Here is a 20,357-nt window from a genome sequence, read left to right as displayed (position 1 = left end):
TTTCGGATTCTGTGTCTCCCTCTCTTTGACCCTCCCCCGTTCATGCTCTGTCTCTCTCTGTCTCTGGACTTCTGGAGACGAGGGTTGCAAGGTCTGAGATGAGAAGTGTACTGGGCGGGATTAAGAGCAGATTAGACACTGGAGACAAAAGATTGGTGAGCTTGAAGACTGAGCCACAGAAACTATCTAAAACGAAGCACAGAAAAAGACGAGAAGAAGAAGGACAAGGAGGCGAAAAGGAGGGAGAGGAAGGGAAGGAGGGGAGGGAAAGTCGGTGAGCTGTGGAATCCTGTCAGGTCCACACATCTGTTTGGGAACCCAGACACACGGGAAGGGGCTGACAGCCAAATATTTGAAGAAACAGTGGCCCAAAGGCTTTCCAGTTTTGATGAAAACCATAAAGCCAGATATCCCAGAAGCCCCCAAACCCCAAAGCACGAGACACATGAGGCAACTGCGTGCAGACACGTCGGAATCTGCCGTGGGCAGCAGTGATAAGGAGCAAATCCTAAGAGCAGCCGGAGGGAAAACAGAGTACGTAAGGAGGAAAAGAGAAGCAGACTTCTCGTCAGAAACGACGGAGGCCCGAAGACAGGGCGGCAACGTCTTCATAAAAGTAAAGACAGAATTCAGGGGAGATGGCAAAAGCTGAAAGAATCTGTCGTCACCAGCAGGCCGGCACTAAAGAAAGTAATTTAAGTCCTTCAAGCAGAAGAAAAATGCCAGATGGAAACATCCATCTCTACAAAGGAACGGACGACGGGCACCAGGAAGGTAAACATGTGCCTGAGCATAAAAGGCCTTTCTCTTGTTTCCAAATTCTCTGTAAGAGAGGCGCCTGGCTGGCTCAGTCGGTAGAGCACGAGATTCTCGGTCTCGGGGTAGTGAGTTCAAGCCCCACGCTGGGCGTGGAGCCTACGTCAAGACATGAAGTGAAATATAAAATAGAATAGACTAGAATAGAATAAAATAGACTAAAATCTCTTTAAGTGAGACCTGAGGGATTGAAGCAGAAATAACGTGTGGTCCCACCTGGCGAGCCGGAGGGAGAAGTGAAATGCTATCCCTTCAAAATGGAATGTAACACGTTCAAGACGCATTCTGTAATCCCAGAAGAACCGCGAAAAGAAGTTTTCGAAGAGTATAGTTAATAAGCTAGTAAAGGAGACAAAGCAGAGTGGGGGTCACTGGCGTCCCCGGGACTCCGTGGCCCAGGGGGGTGGGTCCCCAGCGCCTCCAGGTGTTGGGGACAGAATAAATACTCAGAAAAAACCTTCCTCTCCTGCCACCTTCTGGCAGTACAGCCAGCCTATTTTTTTTTTTTTTCATTTTTTTTTTTTTTCAACGTTTATTTATTTTTGGGACAGAGAGAGACAGAGCATGAACGGGGGAGGGGCAGAGAGAGAGGGAGACACAGAATCGGAAACAGGCTCCAGGCTCTGAGCCATCAGCCCAGAGCCCGACGCGGGGCTCGAACTCACGGGCCGCGAGATCGTGACCTGGCTGAAGTCGGACGCTTAACCGACTGCGCCACCCAGGCGCCCCACATCCAGCCTATTTTTAACTTGAGTCTCTGTTTAAGTGCTTTTGGCGAAAAGAGAGCCAGCTGCTTCTGAGCCCCGGGGCCGGCCACGGACCCCCCCGGCTTCCCCAGCCCCGGTGGCCCTGACCGCCCGGACGCCCCCCTTCCCAGCCATCTGTGCCCGGCGCGCGTGAGACACCTCCAGCGGGCGCGCGCGCACGGCACCTGCGGGCACCTGGACACACGCGCACGCCGTGGGAGTGGTGCCCGCAGGGGTGCCCTGGGCCTCGGGGGCACTGGAACCGGAGGGTGCGCGCGGCAGGAGGGCGGCCTGCGTGGAGGCCGTGGTCTGCCGCCAGGGAGGACGCGGTGGCCGCTCGCGCTCTGTAGGAACCACAGACACCCCCAGCCCGCCGTCGCCTCTCCCGGGCCCCGGCCGCCCCTCTGGCGTCTCCTCTCTCCAGAGGCCCTCCCGCTTCCCTCGAAGCTCTGCCCACCGGCCCGGCCCAATGGCCCTTTGATTCGGGGTGAGGACGAGGATGCCTGTGTGCTTGGCCTCACGCGTGGAGGATGCCCCCAAGGCCGGTTTTAGGGGCCTTCCTGGGGGTTCACTGAGAGCACGCACCCCTTTCCCACTGGCAGACCAGGTCCACCAACCACAGGCCTCAGGACCCGGAGCGCCAGGATCGTGCTCCAGGCCCACGGCTGGGCCCGGGCGTCTGCGCGCAGAGTGGGCGGTGCCAGCGCGGCGTGGCCCCACGTGGGACGCGGCCGCTGTCCCCGGGTGTCTCCCCCGGGCTCAGGCCTGGCGTGCGTGCACGCGTGTCCGCGGGGTGGAGAGAGGGGCTCCTCTCCTTACGTGCTGTCTCCTCCTTCCCCAGCTAGGGGTGGGGGGCGCTGGCGGCCCCCGGGAGGGGGTGTGCTGGGTGCCTGTGGCCGGTGTGGATGCGAGCAGCGCCTGCCTCACTCGCTGTTTGTGGGGGAGGGGGGGTACATCCTCGGGGCCCTAGGGGTTGTTTCTGTGTCCAGGGTGGCCGTCGGCCTGACCTGTAGGTCTCCAGAGGGTGTGAACGTGGCCTTGGTCTCCCCCACCGCCCGCCTCCTCCCTTCCCTGGATTTTCCTGGACTCCGGACTTCGTCCAGTCGGTTCAGCGATGCCGTTCCTTGCGCGGACCCCTATTTGTTGAGTCGCCGCTGGCTGCCAGCCCCGCCCCGGAGCACGTCACCCTGTGAGCCCCCGCCTGTGGGTGGGCTTGTGTGTGCAGGCATCAGGGTGACCCTGCTGTGTGTGCCCGCCGCCTGTGCAGGGGTCCGCGTGGCTGAGCGAGCTGAGCAGCTCCTGAACGTGTGTCAGCCATCCTGCTCCGCGGGGGGAGGGCCCGCGGGCCTCAGGTGCCCCTTCCCTTCAGCTGTGTAAACAGACCCCCGCCTTCCCTTCCGAGGCCCCTTCAGGACTGTGGCCCCGGCCCCCCTCCCTGAGCAGGGAGTGTGATGGACCGTGTGGGTCACGAGGTTGCAGGTGTGTGAGTGAGTGTGGGTCTGAGCGAGTAAGCGTGTGTGGGGCGTGAACGTGAGGCCCGAGCGTCGCCCTCGCCAGCACAGCCCTCACGAGCAGCTTGGGGGACCCCAGGCCGCTGGGGCCTAGCTCTCCCAGGTCTCTGGGCTGCTTCGTCCTCCCTTTTATGGCCAGGATCGGTGACGGTCCTGTAATTACCTGGAGCCGGATGCTGTGCGGAAAGCCAGGAGCTTGGCGCTGATCCCCCGGGGGGCCAAGACACGAGAGGCCGGACCTCCCCGAGGTCCCCCCCCAGGCGAGTCATGGCCTCTGCCTGTTCTTGCTGCCCCGGCTGGCCCGGTCCCGGCACCTCTGGGCTGTTCCCCGCGTCTGTCTGGGGCTGAGCTACCCAGCCCGTGTGTCCCTCACGCCAGCCTTGGCCTCCACCTAGCTCGTGTCCTTTATCACCACCTGTATTTTCCCCGGCCTGGCTGTGTCCTCTGGTCCCAGCCTGTGTCCCCCCGGCCCAGCCATGTCCCTGGTCCCAGCCCGTGTCCCCCCGGCCCAGCCGTGTCCCCTGGTCCCAGCCCATGTCCCCCCGGCCCAGCCATGTCCCTGGTCCCAGCCCATGTCCCCTGGTCCCAGCCCGTGTCCCCCCAGCCCAGCCGTGTCCCCTGGTCCCAGACCGTGTCCCCCCAGCCCAGCCATGTCCCTGGTCCCAGCCCGTGTCCCCCCAGCCCAGCCGTGTCCCCTGGTCCCAGCCCATGTCCCCCCAGCCCAGCCATGTCCCTGGTCCCAGCCCATGTCCCCTGGTCCCAGCCCGTGTCCCCCCAGCCCAGCCGTGTCCCTGGTCCCAGCCCGTGTCCCCCCAGCCCAGCCATGTCCCTGGTCCCAGCCCGTGTCCCCCTGGCCCAGCCGTGTCCCCTGGTCCCAGACCGTGTCCCCCTAGCCCAGCCGTGTCCCTGGTCCCAGCCCATGTCCCCCCGGCCCAGCCATGCCCCTGGTCCCAGCCCGTGTCCCCTGGTCCCAGCCCGTGTCCCCTGGTCCCAGACAGTGTCCCCCTAGCCCACCCGTGTCCCTGGTCCCAGCCCATGTCCCCCCGGCCCAGCCATGCCCCTGGTCCCAGCCCATGTCCCCTGGTCCCAGCCCGTGTCCCCCCGGCCCAGCCCGTGTCCCCTGGTCCCAGCCCGTGTCCCCCTGGCCCAGCCATGTCCCTGGTCCCAGCCCGTGTCCCCTGGTCCCAGCCCATGTCCCACCAGCCCAGCCATGTCCCCTGGTCCCAGCCGGTGTCCCCTCGGCCCAGCCGTGTCCCCTGGTCCCAGCCCGTGTCCCCCCGGCCCAGCCCGTGTCCCCTGGTCCCAGTCCATGTCCCCCTGGCCCAGCCGTGTCCCTGGTCCCAGCCCATGTCCCCTGGTCCCAGCCCGTGTCCCCTGGTCCTAGCCCGTGTCCCCCCGGCCCAGCCATGTCCCTGGTCCCAGCCCGTGTCCCCTGGTCCCAGCCCGTGTCCCCCCGGCCCAGCCCGTGTCCCCTGGTCCCAGTCCATGTCCCCCTGGCCCAGCCGTGTCCCTGGTCCCAGCCCATGTCCCCTGGTCCCAGCCCGTGTCCCCTGGTCCCAGCCCGTGTCCCCCTGGCCTAGCCATGTCCCTGCTCCCAGCCCGTGTCCCCCCGGCCCAACCATGTCCCTGGTCCCAGCCCGTGTCCCCTGGTCCCAGCCCGTGTCCCCCCGGCCCAGCCCGTGTCCCCTGGTCCCAGCCCGTGTCCCCCTGGCCCAGCCATGTCCCTGGTCCCAGCCCGTGTCCCCTGGTCCCAGCCCATGTCCCACCAGCCCAGCCATGTCCCCTGGTCCCAGCCGGTGTCCCCTCGGCCCAGCCGTGTCCCCTGGTCCCAGCCCGTGTCCCCCCGGCCCAGCCCGTGTCCCCTGGTCCCAGTCCATGTCCCCTGGTCCCAGCCCGTGTCCCCTGGTCCTAGCCCGTGTCCCCCCGGCCCAGCCATGTCCCTGGTCCCAGCCCGTGTCCCCTGGTCCCAGCCCGTGTCCCCCCGGCCCAGCCCGTGTCCCCTGGTCCCAGTCCATGTCCCCCTGGCCCAGCCGTGTCCCTGGTCCCAGCCCATGTCCCCTGGTCCCAGCCCGTGTCCCCTGGTCCCAGCCCGTGTCCCCCTGGCCTAGCCATGTCCCTGCTCCCAGCCCGTGTCCCCCCGGCCCAACCATGTCCCTGGTCCCAGCCCGTGTCCCCTGGTCCCAGACTATGTCCCCCCGGCCCAGCTGTGTCCCTGGTCCCAGCCCATGTCCCCTGGTCCCAGCCCGTGTCCCCCCAGCCCAGCCATGTCCCTGATCCCAGCCCATATCCCCCCGGCCCAGCCCGTGTCCCCTGGTCCCAGCCCGTGTCCCCCCAGCCCAGCCATGTCCCTGATCCCAGCCCATATCCCCCCGGCCCAGCCCATGTCCCCTGGTCCCAGCCCGTGTCCCCCCAGCCCAGCCGTGTCCCTGGTCCCAGCCCGTATCCCCCCAGCCCAGCCGTGTCCCTGGTCCCAGCCCATGTCCCCTGGTCCCAGCCCGTGTGCCCCCAGCCCAGCCATGTCCCTGATCCCAGCCCGTATCCCCCCGGCCCAGCCCATGTCCCCTGGTCCCAGCCCGTGTGCCCCCAGCCCAGCTCAACCCACGCCGCTAGGTTTGCCAGCTGAGGAGAACGGGCAGGGTGGGGGAGACCATGTGAGGCTTTGGGGCGGAGCAGCTCTGGCCAGACAGGACAGGACGGTCCATTCCCAAGGCCTTAGCGCCTAAAGTGGGAGGGTTAGGGGAGCAGGCCGCAAGGGGCAGGAGGGGCTGTGGGATGCGGGAGGTGTGGGGGCCTCACACCTTCTGGCAGCCCCCAGCAGGTGGTCTGGACACCGCAGGGCCCATGTGTGGCAGGGGAAGGAGGTGGCTCAGCCCTCCCTCCCCCTGCTTCGGTCCAGTTTCTTCTGCCCAGCCCCCAATGTCCCTGAATGTCGGGCTCGGTCCCAGATGCCACAGGCAGGGGTCCTGTGCCGGGCAGGCTCGGGGTCGCTGGTGTCTGTACATTTAAGTGTTGGCCTGTGTCCCCACCTCTCCCAGGCTCTGGGAACAACAGTCTTGCCTGGGGGAGGGGGTGTCCCAGTAGGACCCTTGGCTGAAGGGGAGAGGCACTTTCTCTATATTCACTGCTTGGGGTGACTTAAGAGGTTTCAAATATCAGCCTTCAGTCCCTGGGAAGTTTTAAGTCTCTGGTGGGGCAAGGCTGCCCAGTAGAAGAGACGGGAACTCGGGATACCTGAGTCCTGGGGCTTCTCTGCCGTGGACACCCATCACTTGCCCTTTCTGAGCTTTAGTTTTTTCCTGTCTTCTTTTTTTTATGTTTATTTATTTATTTTGAGAGAGAGAGAGAGAGAGCCCTCATATGCACAAGCAGAGGAGGGGCAGAGAGAGAGGGGGAGAGAGAATCTCAAGCAGGCTCCAGGCTCTGAGCTGTCAGCACAGAGCCTGATGTGGGGCTTGAACCACAACCATGGGATCATGACCTGAACCGAAATCGAGTCAGACACTCAACCGACTGAGCCCCCCAGGCCCCAAATGTCCTTTTTTTTCTTTAAAGTTTTATTTAAGTAATCTCTACACCCAACAAGGGGCTCAAACTCATGACCTGGAGGTCCACAGTCACATGCTCCTCTGATGGAGCCAGGCTGGTTTTCCTGTCCTTAAAATGTGGGGTTCAGGGGCACCTGGGTGGCTCAGTCGGTTGAGCGTCTGACTTTGGCTCAGGTCATGATCTCACGGCTCGTGAGTTCGAGCCCCGTGTCGGGCTCTGTGCTGACAGCTCAGAGCCTGGAGCCTGCTTCAAAGTCTGTGTCTCACTCTCTCTGCCCCTCCCCCCACTCACACTCTGTCTCTCTCTCTCAAAAATAAATAAACATTAAAAAAATTAGAAAGAAAACATTAAAGCATAGCAAATCTGGGGCACCTGCGTGGCTCAGTCGGTTAAGCATCCGACTTCAGCTCAGGCCATAATCTCGCGGTCCGTGAGTTCGAGCCCCACATCGGGCTCTGTGCTGACAGCTCAGAGCCTGTTTCCGATTCTGTGTCTCCCTCTCTCTCTGCCCCTCCCCTACTTGCAGTCTGTCTTTCTCTCAAAAATAAATAAACATTAAAAAACACTTTTTTTGAATGTGGGGTTCAGACTGGCTCAGCCAATCCAGATTGGAGGCCTTTTGCTGTCTTTCTCCAAAGACCCCGAGTGACTTTGGTGGAGGGGCCATCAGGATTTGTGGGAAGCAGTTCCGGGCGGTGGTGTAATAGAGTGTGGTGTCCGTCGGACCCACCTTGAATGCCAGCCGTGCCAGGATGTGTGGCCCTGACCGCAGGACACAGCTCCTTAAACTCTCAGGCTTCCCACCTGTGCTGTTGGGACAGCGAGGCGTCCAAGGGCACGGAAACACGGGACGCAGCGCCTGGCACGTAGCACGTGCTTGGTCAATGGGAGCTGGCTTGCTCTGGTTCCCGCCCCCAGATGCCCGGGCCTCTCTCTGTCTTCCCATAGCTGCATTTTTGAACCTACTAAGCCCTCCCCATCTCAGCACGCTGCCCCCCCTCCTCGTCCCCTGTGGCCCTGCGATGTGAGGACCTACAGCTTAGGCCCGCCGCGTTGGCTCCTTCAAGGCCCTCCCCTCTCCCCAGGGGCTGCCAGCTATGTGTACCTCCTCCCAGCAGCCTCTCTCCTGTGTCCCCAGGCACAGGGGTATGTTCCCCTCCACGCTCCCACAGCCCCCTGGCATTTAACCATGTAACACTTGGTGTTGTCCTGTGTGTGTGTGTGTGTGTGTGTGATTGATCCCTCTTCACATGGCAACACACGCTAAATTATGAGCTTACTGGAGGCAGAGGCTCTGTCTTTGCACCCCCAGCACCCAGGACAGAGCCTGGCCTGGAAACCATGACCGGATGGACGAACCTACCTTTCCAGTTGTGTCTCCAGGTGGGGAGCCTCAGACTGGTGTCCTGGCTGCCCCCGGTCCTTTCCCCACTGCCCTCCCTCCCCTACTGCTCCGCCAGCAGGAAACCTACCCGCTCTCCACGGTCCAGAAGAAATTCCAGTTCCCGTGTTTCATGAGTACAGAGTGAAGACCCAGTCCCTGCCAGAGAGGGGCTCGTTCTCAGGATGCAGCTGGCGAGAGCCACCAGGGGCCAAGGCCCTCACCCAGGACCCAGCCTGCCCACACAGTGCCAGCCGTAGAACCAGGGTGCGATGGGGCCCCAAGGGTGTGCAGCTTGGAAGAAGGCGCCCCCTCCCTGGTGGGGTTCGGCCTCTGTCGTCACCCACACTCAGTGCCCACCCTGGCCTCACCCAGCCTGGCAGGGCCATGTGACCGCGTCACCTGCTCGCCTGTCTTTTGCTTTCTGTCTCCTCTCTCTCCTGACAGATGGAGGGTGGCAGCGGCCCCAGCAGCAGCAAACTCAGCCCTTGCACCATAGTGTTTGTTTTTTTTATTTTTATTTGAGAGAGCGAGCGAGCATGCGAGCAGGGGAGAGGGGCAGAGGGAGAGAGAAAGAATCCCAAGCAGGCTCAGTGTGGAGCCTGATGCAGGGCTCAATCCCCTGACCCCGGGATCGTGACCTGAGTTGACATAAAGCCCAGCTGACCGGTCCACCCCGGCGCCCTCAGCCATAATGTTTTAAATGAACAAAATAAAATCACAAAGGATTATGAAGGAAACCAATCACATGGAAACACAGTTAACAAAACATTTACATTTTTTGGTATAGTAATATGTACACTTCTTTATTAATACATGAAAAACAAGGCAGGCCTAACAACTCCGGTCGTTTCAACGCAGGGATGAGAGCGAGTGGTTATTTTGAGAGATGTTCAAAACTGTAACGCAGCCCGAAAACATCTGGGATTTCTGTTGGTTACAAAGAAGCAACTATTTTGGCTTGTGGCCCGAGCACGTAAGAGAATGTTTAATTTCAGTTACAGGTGCGTGAAAACAGAGATGTAACTTTTATCCCGTCTGGGTTCACAACCCCCTGAAATCCACAGACCCCAGTCAAGGACCTGATTGCAGAATGGAATGGGAAGAAAAGGCGGCAACCCCCATTCGTGGAGCTGTACGCTTCCGCTGCCATTTAATCCTCACACGTGTTACAATTTTCTGATGAGAAACACGACCCTCCGAGGGTGGATGATGCGCCCTAAGTCGGCCAGGCCCCGCTGGGAGCCCCTGGTGCTCGCTGGACACAGAGCTGCCTCCTCACGGGAGACAGAGCCCGGACCGAGGTGTTCAGTTGCTCCTTTGGCCCCAGAATCCCCTCCCCGACCCTGCGCCCTGTGGGGTTTAACCAGTGTCCGGAAGGGTGGAGGCCCCTGAAATCACACACACTCGATTATTTTTATCTCCAGTTTATTTTTTTAGACTAAGAGCAGAGTATGAAAGTCACAGCCAAAGCACTTGAAAAAGGCCCAGGAGGATGGGTGGGGCCACGGAGGGTGGGCGGGGCCAGGTCCTGGGACTGGGGTCCCGGCTCAGGGCTGGAGGGGAGGGGGGGGGCGCTGTTGTCTCACGGTCTCCAAAAGTGTCTGTGCGTTGCATAGGCCTTGTCTTCACGGAAGACAAAAGAGGGGCCAGGGGGTCCCCCGGAGGGGGGGGCCTAGCCTGGTGGGGAAGGGGTCTGAAGCTGGAAGGGGAAGTCAGGGAAGGTCAGGGACCGAGGAGGGGGAGGGAGTCGTCCGTCTGTACATTATATATAGAGATACAGAGTCTGTACATGCCTGCTGGCACCCCGGTGCCCCCCGTTGCCACCCTTGTCCACTGCCCGCCCCCCCCAGGGGTGTCTACTTGTAAACTTGGATTCAATCCAAACCACAATCCTGGGGGCGGGGGTGGGAGGAGGAGGACGTGCTTATTGCTGTAAACAGGGGGAGGGGGCAGTGGGCGCTGCCACCCCCCTCGCCCATCTAGTCCCCTCCCTGGGTTCCGCCCCTAGAAGAGAACGACGGGGGTGCCTCCCACGCTCGGATGCGCGCTCTCCGGGGCATACCTGTCTCTGGTGGGGACAACAGGAGAGGGTACCAGGGATCAGAGAAAGGTCCCGGAGCCCCAGGGCCACCCGGGGCCCGGGGCTGTGCCTGCGTCTGGTCCACTCCAGTGCCCTACGCGGGGAGAGCGAGGGCAAAGGGGACGGGCACAGAGGTACGGTGCGGGCCCCACTGCCAGCCACAGCAGGAGGGGGTCTAGGCCCCACAGCTGGACTTCCCTCGGAGAGGCCAGAGTCCCCCTGCCCTTTCCCAGCCCGCGTCCCCCCGCCAAGGGAGGGGGCAGAGCTAGGAGGCCAGGAGCGTCATAAGGAAGAAGGCGATGCCCGCCGCCAGGGGCAGGTGTTCCCGCTTGGGGCTGGTCCCACTCACGCTCTTCTCAAGCTTGGGCACCTGGGGGTTCTCTCCCTCAAAGTCTTCTGTGGGCAGACAGATAGAGAGACTGGTGAGGGCTGGGCCGCGCGCCCGGGCGGGGCACGCGGCAGCGGCAGCAGCGGTGGAGCCGGGACGTGACCACCCACGGGGTACGAGGGGTGCGTGCCCCCCGGGGGAGGCATGCGAGGCGGGCAGGCACCGGGGAGGGGGCTGCGGTTCCAGCAGTGGCCACCAGAGGGCGCTGCGCAGACTCACCCAGCACGTTGATCCTCACATGGGGGCCCATGGTGAACTGGGGGAGGGTGGGGGCCGGCTTCTCCCCGGAGTGCGATGCTGCGGGGTGGGGCGCGGGGGGGAGAGAGGAGGGGAGAGTCAGGGCCAGGACACCCCCCCTCGCTACAGCTGGGGAGCGAGCCCCCGCTCCTTGCCCCCCCTTCCGCCCCCGGGAGCCAGGGGAGCCCCGAAGCAGGGAGCCGGGGGTGGGGTCGCGGCCGGGCGCCGGAGGTACTCACTGGAGGCACAGCAGACGAACACCTTCATCCGCAGACACTTCCAGTGCAGACTGTGGGTGGGCGTGGCTGGGGACGAGACGGGGCCTGAGCTGCGTTCTGCGGGCCCACGCCCCGCCCCCTCTCGCCCTCCGCACCGCCACCTGCCCCGGGCAGCATCCTTCCCGGCTCCCCTACCCTTGGACTTGGCTTGCGGTGGTTCCGCCGGCAGCCCGCGAAGCCCCTTTGGTCCCAGCCCTCAAGAAACTCTGAGCCCTGAGGTCTCAGCCCTGGAACGTCCCTCCCGGAAGCAGTGACCCTGCGACCGACCCTTCAGGCTGTCACTAAACCTCTCAGCCTCGGACGCTGTCCGGCTGGAAGCCCTAAGGCCGCCAGGCCCCACGCATCATCCCGAGGTGTCCCTCCCAGCGATGCAGACCACATGGCAGCCACGTGGGCCCGCCCCGGCCCCTGCGACCCCAGCCCTGGTCATCACTGTGACACTTTCCTTTAGGCCCACCTCCACCCCGTCCCCATCCCCGGATCCTGGGGACCCCAGCGTCTGCCCCTCTCAGATACTTTTTTAGGCCCCGCCCCAGCCCCTGGGGACACCACCCCCTGGCCGCCACTCACGCTTAGGCCACGCCCATCCCCCCCAGCCTCACTCTCCCTGCCGTCACTGACGCTCTTAGGCCCCGCCCCGGTCCCTTGAGTCTTCACTTCTGTCACTCATTCTCCTTCGGGACCCGCCCCCAGGACCCCATTCCCTGGTCATCACTCTTTAGACCCTGCCTCCAGGACCCCACCCCCTGGCCATCACTCAAGGTTCTCCCTTTAGGCCCCGCCCCCGAGACCCCACCCCCTGGCCGTCACTCAGGTACTCCTTAGGTCCCGCCCCTGGGACCCCCCACCCCCCCACCTCTGGCCATCACTCAGGTACTCTTTAGGCCCTGCTCCCAGGACCCCAGCCTGTGGCTGTCACTCAGGCCCCGCCCCTGGAGCCCCGCGCCCTGGACGTCACTCAGATACTCTTAGGCCCCGCCCCTGGGACCCAACCCTGTGGCCCCCCCCCCCCCATCCCCTGGCCATCACTCAGGTACTCTTTAGGCCCCGACCCCACCCCCAGGATGTCACTCAGATACTCTTTAGGTCCTGTCCCTGGGATCCCCACACCCTGGCCATCACTCCTTAGGCCCCGCCCCCAGGAACGCCCTGGCCGTCACTCAGGTACTCTTTAGGCTCCGCCTCTGGGACCCCCACTCCCTGGCCATCACAGGTACTTTTTAGGCCCCCACCCCTGGGACCCCACACCCCTGGTCATCACTCACTCCACTCTCCTTAGGCCCCGCCTCTGGGACCCCACCCCATGGCCATCACTCCTTAGGCCCCGCCCCCTAGACCCCACCCCTCTGGCCGTCACTCAGGTACTCTTTAGGCCCCGCCTCTGGGACCCCCACTCCCTGGCCATCACTCAGGTACTCTTTAGGCCCCGCCCCCGGGACCCCACACCCCTGGTCATCACTCAGTCTCATTAGGCCCCGCCTCTGGGGCCCCACCCCATGGCCATCACTCCTTAGGCCCCGCCCCCGGGACCCCACCCCCTGGCCATTACTCAGGTACTTTTTAGGCCCCGTCCCCGGGACTCCACCCCGCTGGCGGCCACTCAGGTACTCTTTAGGCCCCGCCCCGAAACCCCGCCCCCGGCCGGCACTCCTTAGGCCCCGCCCCCGGGATCCCCCCGGCCCCCCCCGCCGGCCGTCACTCACAGATGTAGTAGTACTCGTGGCCGGCGTGGAACTCGTAGCCCAGCGAGAAGGCGCTGTAGCGCTGGAACTTCTCCGAGAACTTGATGGGGCTGTGGGGGGCGTGCGGGCGGTTGCACTCCCAGCGCTTGAAGCCTTGGCTGGCGTTGCAGGTGCGGTAGCCGGCGCGGCTCACCATGTACAGCACGTACTGCTCCGCCCCGCCCCCGGGGCCCGGCCCCGCCCCGGGGCCCACCCCCGAGCTGTTGTAGTGAGGGCAGTAAATATCCAGATAATCGTTCACATTCACCTGCACCGTGTAGCCCTCTCGCCGCAGGCTGTGGGAGAGAGGAAGCGGGTCAGGGAGGAGAAACCCCACGCCAACCCTCTTCCCATCCCGCCGCTCCGCAGACCTTCCCCTGGGTCTGCGGAGCCTCCCCGAGTAGCTGCGGAGCCGCCTCTCCGCTCAGTCCCGGTCCCCTGGGCCCTAGCGCCACCGGTCCCCCGCTACCCGCCCAGACCCACGCCTTCTCCTGTCCTTCTCTTGGTGGCCGCCAGGGGGCAGCAGAGGCGCAGGGAAGCCCGGCCTGCCTCGGAAGGAAAAGAGAGGCGGGGGAGAAGGGAACGTACGCTTTGGTTACCACAGAAACGGCGCAGGCCCCTGCGACTCCCAGACCCAGGCCCGGATTTCCTCCGTCCATCCCCCATAATTCAGCGCTGGGGAGGAGTGATAGGGGCATGGAAGGGAAGGGTGAAGGCGGGAGGGGTCCCCTCCCAGAGATGCGCACCCTCCATCGCCTCTCCCGGCATGCTTTCCTGCCGCTGCCGGCCCACCCCCAAGGCCAGTCGGACAGCACCTGCCCTCACACGCGCCTGTGCGGACGCTCCACGCAATACCCACCGAAGTCCTGTGGCACACACAAATATGTCCACGGTGCAGCGGGCGGCCTAGGTTGGGTGTGTGCTGGGCCCGCGCATCGGTGTTGCTTGACCCCAGCAGTCTCCAGCTCTGGCCCTGCCCCCACTCCCCCCCTGGCACGCGCGCGCACACGCACACACGCACACAGGCACACGCTCTTCTCTACAGTACTACTGGCAATTAAGGTCCCCAATAACGTGATACAACAGGTCGGGGAGAGCTAAGGGACTCCACAGCAAGGCTCCACGTGGTATCAGGCCCACCGGCCCCGAGTTCTGTCTCTATACATCTTCCTCCCCAACCTGGCACCACTGGCCCCTTAATGGTGCCAGGCAGAGTAGTGGGCACAGTGCCCAGACAAGATGGCTGTGCCACGGACTCCCCAGATCCTTCTACGGGACACAGAAGCAGATGCTGGGTCCTTCATAATCCCCACCTGCCTTGCTGATTAGCATCAAAGTGCTGGTCTTAATGCCCTCCACGGTGGTGCCGAGCCCTGTGGGGTGGGAAAAACATCTGAATGGAGAAAGAAACTCGGAGAGTAGGCAGGAGTTTCCCCCGGTTTCTTCTGCACACGTCCTGGCAGGGACAGGTGGATGTGGTGGACACAGGAGGCCTGGGGTACTTGGCAGAAGGTCAAACCACTGGGGTCCCTCGTCCCTGGGAACTCCCTGAAGGGAGGCGCGGGCTCCCCCTGTCACCAGGCACCTCCCAGCTCCACAAATAGTAATTAGATTCATTAGGAAAACAGGCTGGGAGGCCTCTGAATTGGGTGGGGCCTCGAGGGTCCCTCCCCACCTTCCCCTACTTCCATGGCCTTGCCTGGGCCGCCCCCTCCCCAAGCACTCCCTGCCAAGCCAGGTGGTAAGCAGACAGGGGAGAGCTGGTGCTTGGGCATCCCAGGAGAATGGGCAGAGCCTCCTTGAGTCATCAGGAATGCCACCAGCCCCACTCAGTTCCCACAGGAGTGATGGGTCACTCAGGCCCCTCCCTGGCCCTGGCACTCAGGTGGGCAGGAATCTCGGCCTGGGGCACCAGGAGCAGGAAAACGGGTTAGACCAGGCCTGGCTTCTGGCGCCACCTGGGTTTGCCTCTCTATCCCCAACTTCCAAATCTACCCTTCCCCTCCCCCCTCCGAGGAGGGGGCCACCAGTGAAAGGGTGCCAGGCCTGCAGCAGCCGCACAGCCACCCGGGGCCTCTGTCCTGGAGCTTCCCCCAGGTTTCCAGCCCTGCTCTGCAGTGGTCCCTCCCTGGGGCGCCTTCCCGGGAGCACAACCCACTCCGGCCAGGAGGAGTCAGCCAAAGCCAGAGCCACTGGGACGGGTTCCTCTGTTTCTTCAACAGGGCGGGGACTAGCCTTATGGAAAGGTTGGTGGGTGACTACAGTGAAGAGAGGCCACCTTTGACCTGTCCGTCCCCAGGCTGGGTAGCAGGAACAGTCCCTGGAGTGCCCGCGCGCCATGGGCACGCGGGAGGAAAGCCTGGTCGTGGAAAGATTGCGGGCAGCAGCCGGGATTGGTGGGCGGGGGGGAGGGGGGGAGCGGGACTGGGTGCCAGAGTCCCCAGTCACAACTCGTGGGAGACCCGAGGGAGGTGTCTGCTTGGCTCGGGCACTTTAATTGAACCTGCCATCCTCCCTGCCCTGGCAGCGAAGGGGGAGGGGCCGCTAGGCCCAGCGAGGCTGGCAGCTAACGCCTCCTGGGGGGGGGGGGGCGGGGACGCGGGTCCCCATCCCCGGGAGGGGGCAGCGGGGTGGACTGCGGGGAACGTGCGCCTGTCCCCTCGAACAGTTCTCCGTTCTTCCCCACGTCACCCCCTCCCAGCCTCCACCTCTTTCGCAGAAAGACCGGTGTTGACGCACCCCACCTGGAGGGGGTGCCCCCTCACCCCGTTATTTTGTCTCTCCCGGCCCTCGCCGCCTCCGGGGCGCATTCCGACCCTTCTCCGTCACTCCTTCAGGGCCCCGCCTGCTCCAACCCGGTGGGGTGGGCGGCGGGGGAGCAGGGAAGGGCAAACCTCTCCCCGCGGGGCAATTAGGGGCAGGTAAACAGGGTGCCTAACGAGACCAGGGAGCAGGCAAAGCATCCCGGGGGGCCCCGAACGTGTTCACCCCCCCCCCCGCCCCCACCCAGGAAGCCGGGACGCAGAGCTCTCCCAGGGCAGGAGGGATGGAGCGACGCCGACCTGGGCTCGCCACCCCTCTAGAGCGCGCCCCCGAGGCGGCGCGCCGCTCGCTCCCGCAGGCGAGGCCGGACCACGTGCGCGCCCGGCCCGGGGTGGGCGGGTGGCGGGAACGTTCGCGGGGCGCGCGTGCTCGCCGACACCCCCGCACCCCGCGGGCGCTCGGGGCGCCCCGCCCCGCCGGGCCCCGCCGGCCCCCGGCCCGGGCTTCTCCCGCCGGCGTCGGGTGGGGGAGCGTCCGCGCGCCCCGCATCCCCGCCCCCTCCCTGCGACAGCGGCGGCGGCGGCGAAGGTTTATTGATCTGCAGCGGCGGCGAAGAGCGAGAGACCAGCCGAAGGCGAGACACACAGAAACGGAGTGAGACGCGCACCGAGAGGGGTGACTGAGAGACCCGAGTGCCCGAGAGGGGCCGGGCGTGAGAGCCCGCGAAAGAGAGGGCCCAGAATCGCGGAGAGCGCGAGGATGCGGATGGGACTGAGGCTGGGGACGAAGGGAGGCCCGGGGGGAGGCAGGCGCGCAGGGGCCGGCGGGGAGGCCCGCAGACAGCACAGCCCAGACGGCTCTGAGCGGCGGCGCGGGGGTGCGGGGCACAGGCTCGTGGCCGGGAGGAGACACGCAGGGGACAGGCCACCAGGGACCTGGTGCAGCCTCAATAAATATTTGTTGAATGAACGTGTGAATGAAAGCGAGATCAGCAACAGAAACATTCCAGAGAGAGGGGTAGGAGCCAGCCAAGGGAAGAGGTTCCGGGCTTCCTGAGTTAGGGGCGAAGGACGACACCTTGCTTAGTTCTGCGAAGAAACGAGGCACAGACCAGGGGGCATACACATTTGGCCATCAGCTGGTCCGCCCACCCCCACCCCCACCCCCAATTCAATTCCGGGCTCAGGGGACCCCTCGACCTCACATTCTCCTTCTTCCCTCCAGTATAGTACCGCCCCCCCCATCCCCAGTTTCTGGGCCACGTTGGGAACCGGTCTTCCCAATTACAGGGGAGCACACGGAGGGGCTGAGTCGGGGGACAGGGGGCGAGATCATGACCGCTGTGCGGGGCACTGCCCCCAGGTCTGTCAAAGGAGGCCTCTGCACGTGTCCCACCAGCACCCTCCCACGTGACCCCAGGAGGCGGGGTCGCAAGACCCTCTCCACGTGACCCCAAGGGGCAGAGACCCTCAGCACGTGACAGGGGGGTGGGAGCCCGGCGCCCAGCTCACGTGACCGGGGGGAGGGGGCGCGGGAGCCTGTGGCTCGGCCCGGCCCCGCCCCCAGCTCCCTGGCCCTCTCCACTCCCGGCTCCCGAGCACGTCGCTCTCACGATTTATGGGGCCGCGGCTGCCGCAGTGAGGGAGCCGGGGAGCCCGGGCGCAGCGGCAACAAAGGCCGAGGAATCGAGGCGGGGGCGGCGGCGTCCTCCCTGCCGGGTGCGCGCCCCCTCCCACCTCTGCCGGTCCAGACCCGTGGGGGGGCGCGGAGGACGGACAGGAGGCTCCCGGAACCGGGCGCCCCCACCCCCTCCCAGGGCCTTCACCTGCGCCCAGGTGTATGCGGGGGAGGGGAACCTGATCAACAGCGTCGCCCACCGCCCCCTCCCCGGCCATTCCCGCATACTCCCGGCCCCGGCTTCCCTTCAGAACGCGGGGGTGCCCCAAGGGTGGTGGGGCCCCAGGGTCCCTCACCTGCGTACTCGCCACTCCCCGCCAGACTCTAGCGGGGCGGGGGGCGGACGTGCGAGTCTGGGGGAGGGGGACGAACTGGATAGAACCGGGGAGTCCGCCCCCAGCACCCCCCGGAGTTCTTCGAGTCCCGCTCCGGGGGGCGAGGGGGAGGGGCCTCGTCCCCACCCCCGAGGTTTCCATGGGAAGCGAGAGGGGGGCGTCGTCGGCTCATCCCCACCCCCAGTCTGACACTCCGGGCGCGAGGAGGGAGAGAGGGGGAGGCGCGGAGCCCCAAACAACAAAGAGCGGAGCGGCGAGCGGCAGCCCCTCCCCCGGGAGGTTGGGGGTCGCGGCCGCCCGGCCCTCCCGGTCCCCTCCCCTGGGGCTTCGCCGTTTGCTCCCGGGTCGTCCCCCAGGGTGGGGAGCCAGAGGCAGAGCCGCCGCCGCCCGGGCAGGAGTGACAGTGACCCCCCCCCCCCGCCTCCCCAGGGATGCCCCCGACACACAGACACACACGGAGGCGGCCGGGGTGATACGCACGGAGGCACGGCGGGGAGGAGAGGACAAGGGCAGCGAGGACTGAGCAGACTGAGGACCCGGCCGCCGCGCCACACACCCGGGGAAACCACCCGGCCGCCCTGACACCCGCCCAGACCGCGGCGGCGCCGGCGGCCACCCCAGCCCAGACGCGGCCGGCCACGCGGACGGCGGCCGCAGCCCCCTCCCCGCCCCGCCGCCCCCCTCCCACCCCCAGACGATCGCCGACGCAGACACACAAATCACACACTCAGACACACACGCACACTGACAGCCGCGCACGCCCGCTCACACTCGAGCCACACGCCGTCCCCAGGCCGGGCGTGTGTGTGCGCGCGCGTGTGACACGCCGACATCTGCCTGCCTCTCTCCCTTTCACCGGTACCCCACGTTTCCGTCGTCACCCAGCAGCACCTCCAGGACCCCCGCCTCGGCGACCCAGCCCCCGCTCACCCCAGCCGGGCTTTTCCCCACAATCAGGGCAACCGGTTCGCCTTGGTTCTGGGGCGGTGCTCGGCCGGACTCCCTGCCTCAGCTCTGGACCCCACTTTTCAAAAGCAAGAGTCCTAGACCCAAGCCCTCGAAAGCCTTACCGTGAAAACAGGTCATCGCCGCCCCCCCCCCCCACAAGTGCGACGGCCCAGCACGGCCCAAGGGGGCGAAGATGGGGGGGCGGTGGGATGGGGGCGCGCTATCCCAGCGGCGGGCGCCGAGAGAAGGCAAGGTGGGGTGCGGCGTCCGCACGGCCCAAGTCCTCCTTCCCAAACCTCAACAGCCTCTTTCAGACACCCCCCACCTCCCCGAGTTTCGCGGACGCCCACAGACTGTGTGCCCCGGTCCCTCGCCCCCAGCCCCCAGCCCCCAGCCGTGTCTCCCAGGACCCCCACCGCAGGTGCCCTCAGGACTCCCCCTCTCGCCGCCGCGGGACGCGCGGGCTCCCCGGGCCCCCGACTCACTGCTGGTTGGAGCTGTTCCAGTACACCGCATGCCGGTTCCCCAGCGCCCCCCCGGGCCCCTGGGCCAGCAGCGGCAGCAGCGGCACGGGCACGAGCAGCAGCAGCAGCAGCAGCGGCGCCGCCATCCCCGGAGCCGCCGCCGCCGCCGCCCCCCGACTGAGCCCCGCGCTCCCGGCTTCTCGCCTCCCAGCTCCCCGCCGCCGCCGCCGCCGCCGCCGCCGCCGCCGGCCCCCGAGCCGTAGGCCACGCCCCCAGCCCTTCCCTCCGCCCTCCGGGCGCGCCCCCGAAGCCCCGCCCCGGGCGCGCTCCCGCCTGGCCCCGCCCCGCTCGGGCGCCGAGCGCGCGGCGCTGGGGCGGTGGGGGACCGCGCTGGCCCCCTCGGGCGGCAGCGGCGCGCGCCTCGTCTCTCCCTGCCGGTCTCGAGCTCCCTGGAGAAGGATTAGGGAGGCCCGGACAGGGATCTCGATCTCGCGTGAGCACATTCATCCCTGGGATGGGGTGGAGGGGCTTTGAAAAGAAGCCGGGGGTCCAGGGCCAGTTCCTAAGCGGAGCCAGACCCCCTCCTTTCTCAACAGTCTGGCTGTCTGCCCCCTCCATGACCCTCTTCCCATGTGAACCAGGAGGCGGGGGGGCTCCAGAGGGTGGTGGAGAAGCCCTCAGTTGGCACCTAGGACTGAAGCCCCTGGCTGAGCACGAGGCTCGGTTTTTCCTGGACTGGGGTGGAGGGGCCAGTCCCTGAGAAGGTCAGCACCCGGCGTGCTGGAGGGGCCTTGGCCGTCGGGGGCCCGCGGAGAGTCCGCTGGAGCAAAGCAGACTTTCCCAGGACGCCTGCAAACAACTCAAGAGGAGCTCCTCCCTGGGCAGCCCATGGTGTCCCTAGGCTTTGTCACTGTGCTGCTACGCTCGGGGGAGAGGGCAGAGGGCAGCGCACCCCGTGCTCTGGTGCTCCCCGCGGTCATGCCCTCGCGGTGACAGGTGAGCACAGACATTACGCACACACATTCAGACCCCCAGAGGCGGAGAACTTACACGCACAGAGACAGAGGAACACCCCCTGCGGTGTGCAACACACAGTGACTCACACCCAGACCCACATGCACCCTCTGACACACACACAGATCTCTGTGCTCTTCTCCCTTCTTCGCCCAGGAAGTAGGGGTTGAAGGGAAGGGTCTAGAATCCAGACCGAGGGGGTGTCCACCCCTCATCTCTTCTCTTTCAGAGAACCGCGGACTGAGAGTGACCAGGAGAACCAGGTCTCAGATGAGGCTCTGAGATCCCTGGCCAACTCCTGGGCCCAGGGAGACAGGCATGATGCTCTTTCCTTCTTGAGACAGAGAGAGAGAGAGAGAGAGAGCATGAGTGGGGGTGGGGCAGAGAGAGAGGGAGACACAGAATCCAAAGCAGGTTCCAGGCTCTGAGCTATCAGCACAGAGCCCGAC

The 20,357-nt window shown here is 65.3% G+C and overlaps 1 protein-coding gene and 1 non-coding gene across 3 annotated transcripts; one reads left to right on the top strand and one right to left on the bottom strand.

Annotated features, from left to right (window-relative positions):
• Positions 1-836: 836 nt before the first annotated feature.
• On the top strand, positions 837-909 carry TRNAE-CUC. Its single transcript has one exon. It is a non-coding gene; the product is annotated as a tRNA-Glu (tRNA).
• Positions 910-9,411: 8,502 nt separating this feature from the next.
• Positions 9,412-19,083, bottom strand: EFNA3 (ephrin A3). 2 transcript variants are annotated; one of them, XM_045456120.1, is made up of 5 exons: positions 18,916-19,078; positions 12,690-13,003; positions 10,948-11,013; positions 10,691-10,768; positions 9,412-10,479 (listed from the first exon to the last, which is right to left on the bottom strand). In XM_045456120.1, the coding sequence occupies exons 1-5, from the start codon at positions 19,038-19,040 to the stop codon at positions 10,349-10,351; spliced, it is 714 nt and encodes a 237-aa protein (XP_045312076.1). In that variant the 5' UTR covers positions 19,041-19,078; the 3' UTR covers positions 9,412-10,348. The 2 variants fall into 2 exon arrangements, with proteins under 2 accessions (XP_045312076.1, XP_045312077.1); XM_045456121.1 differs by lacking the exon at positions 10,691-10,768 and having other exon boundaries at positions 18,916-19,083.
• Between the last annotated feature and the right edge of the window lie 1,274 nt (positions 19,084-20,357).

Source organism: Leopardus geoffroyi, chromosome C3 (genome assembly GCF_018350155.1).
Source record: "Leopardus geoffroyi isolate Oge1 chromosome C3, O.geoffroyi_Oge1_pat1.0, whole genome shotgun sequence".
In the NCBI taxonomy this organism is placed as follows: Eukaryota; Metazoa; Chordata; class Mammalia; order Carnivora; family Felidae; genus Leopardus; species Leopardus geoffroyi.
The sequence above is the reverse complement of the archived record's forward strand: the minus strand, read 5'-3'. Positions and strand labels throughout refer to the sequence as shown.

Bases quoted from the DNA above. Each gene is read 5' to 3' on its own strand.
- EFNA3 (XM_045456120.1), bottom strand. From the start codon at position 19,040: ATGGCGGCGCCGCTGCTGCTGCTGCTGCTGCTCGTGCCCGTGCCGCTG. The intron at 10,769-10,947 runs GTGAGTACCTCC...CCCACCCCGCAG, and splicing joins GTTCGTCTGCTGTGCCTCCA to CATCGCACTCCGGGGAGAAG. The intron at 10,480-10,690 runs GTGAGTCTGCGC...GTCTGCCCACAG, and splicing joins TGTGAGGATCAACGTGCTGG to AAGACTTTGAGGGAGAGAAC.